At 37.8% G+C, this 1,165-nt stretch overlaps 1 protein-coding gene across 1 annotated transcript in view; it reads right to left on the bottom strand.

Moving 5' to 3' along the window:
• The window catches only part of LOC107100321 (regulator of G-protein signaling 9-like), a 30,439-nt gene extending 29,629 nt beyond the window's left edge, over nt 1-810 (bottom strand). The window contains exon 1 of the mRNA XM_015398770.1: nt 687-810. Coding sequence (XP_015254256.1) covers nt 687-705 — 19 coding nt within the window. The 5' untranslated portion in view covers nt 706-810. The remainder of the gene's footprint in view (nt 1-686) is intronic.
• Nucleotides 811-1,165: the final 355 nt, after the last annotated feature.

Below are 1,165 nucleotides of genomic sequence, written 5' to 3'. Positions count from 1 at the left end.
TAACTGGTTGACCTCACATTAACTGTAAATTTAGCATGGTGCTGAGGTTTATATATATATATATATATATATATATATATATATATATATATATATATATATATATATATATATATGACCTGAACAATTATTTCAGGTTCCTCCTTAATGCAGTGGACTTTTATAACACGAGCCTCACCGCCATCTTGGACCGCCATGTTACTGTTAAAGAGAGGGCAGTTTCCTTTCCTCGCTCGGCCGCCTGGTTTACCTCTGAGCTGAGGAAAATCAGGGCTGCAGGTCGAGAGCTTGAAAGAAACTTATTGGCCTCTGGGCTACTAGTTCACAATAACCTTTATCAGAGGCATCGCAAAACGTATTCAAGGTCAGCCAAGCTGTTAACTCGGGTATTTCTAAAATACTCCTTTGACCCCACCAACCATTTTTGAAATCAACTTATTTTCTTCTTCCGTAATAAGATCCCCCCTCCCTTCCTGCATGCTGCACAGTATCAGGAGCATAAAGCAGGTCTCAACAGGTCAAACTTGTCCTGGTTCCACTGAGGCATCATCTTAAGAGCATCTGTCTCAGTTTTCAGTCAATGTACCGAAGCACACAGATACAAATATTAGACGTCTTTATTCTCCAATGATTTTTTATTTTAGGATCGTAGAGGAAAAAAACAAATTTCCATTCACAGATACTACCTTCTGTGGTTGTCTTCATCTTGTTGCTAATCCAAGCGATTATGTTGCTGCCTGTTTGGAAACAGAAAAGGAGCCTTTAAACACACGACAACATTTAATGAAGTTAAAGAAACCAATCAGTATGACGATGCTAAGCTAATGAGCTGCTTATTGTGCAGCAAATATGCAACAGAGAACAAAAATGATTAATTTGTCGCTGACTAGAAACAGCCCAGTGCTACAGCAGCACTGATGGTTATTTCTACAGAAACACACAGATGAAAACATTGGTCTGCAGTTCCCACACCTCTGGAAGAAAAGCACGCTTTGATTTATGCACAATATAACAAATGAAAATATTTGGCTGTTTTTTAAATAGTTTTATTAAGGTCTATGTAGTTGGAAAAAAGTATTCAATTGAACTCAATTCAGTTTATTTCTATAGCTCTAATTCCCATCATTTCATCTCAGGTCACTTTCCAGTTCACCAGATCATCCAG

The sequence above is a fragment of the Cyprinodon variegatus genome, unplaced genomic scaffold (genome assembly GCF_000732505.1).
Source record: "Cyprinodon variegatus isolate N-32 unplaced genomic scaffold, C_variegatus-1.0 Scaffold960, whole genome shotgun sequence".
Classification (NCBI taxonomy): Eukaryota; Metazoa; Chordata; class Actinopteri; order Cyprinodontiformes; family Cyprinodontidae; genus Cyprinodon; species Cyprinodon variegatus.
This window is presented reverse-complemented; position numbering and strand designations above follow the sequence as displayed.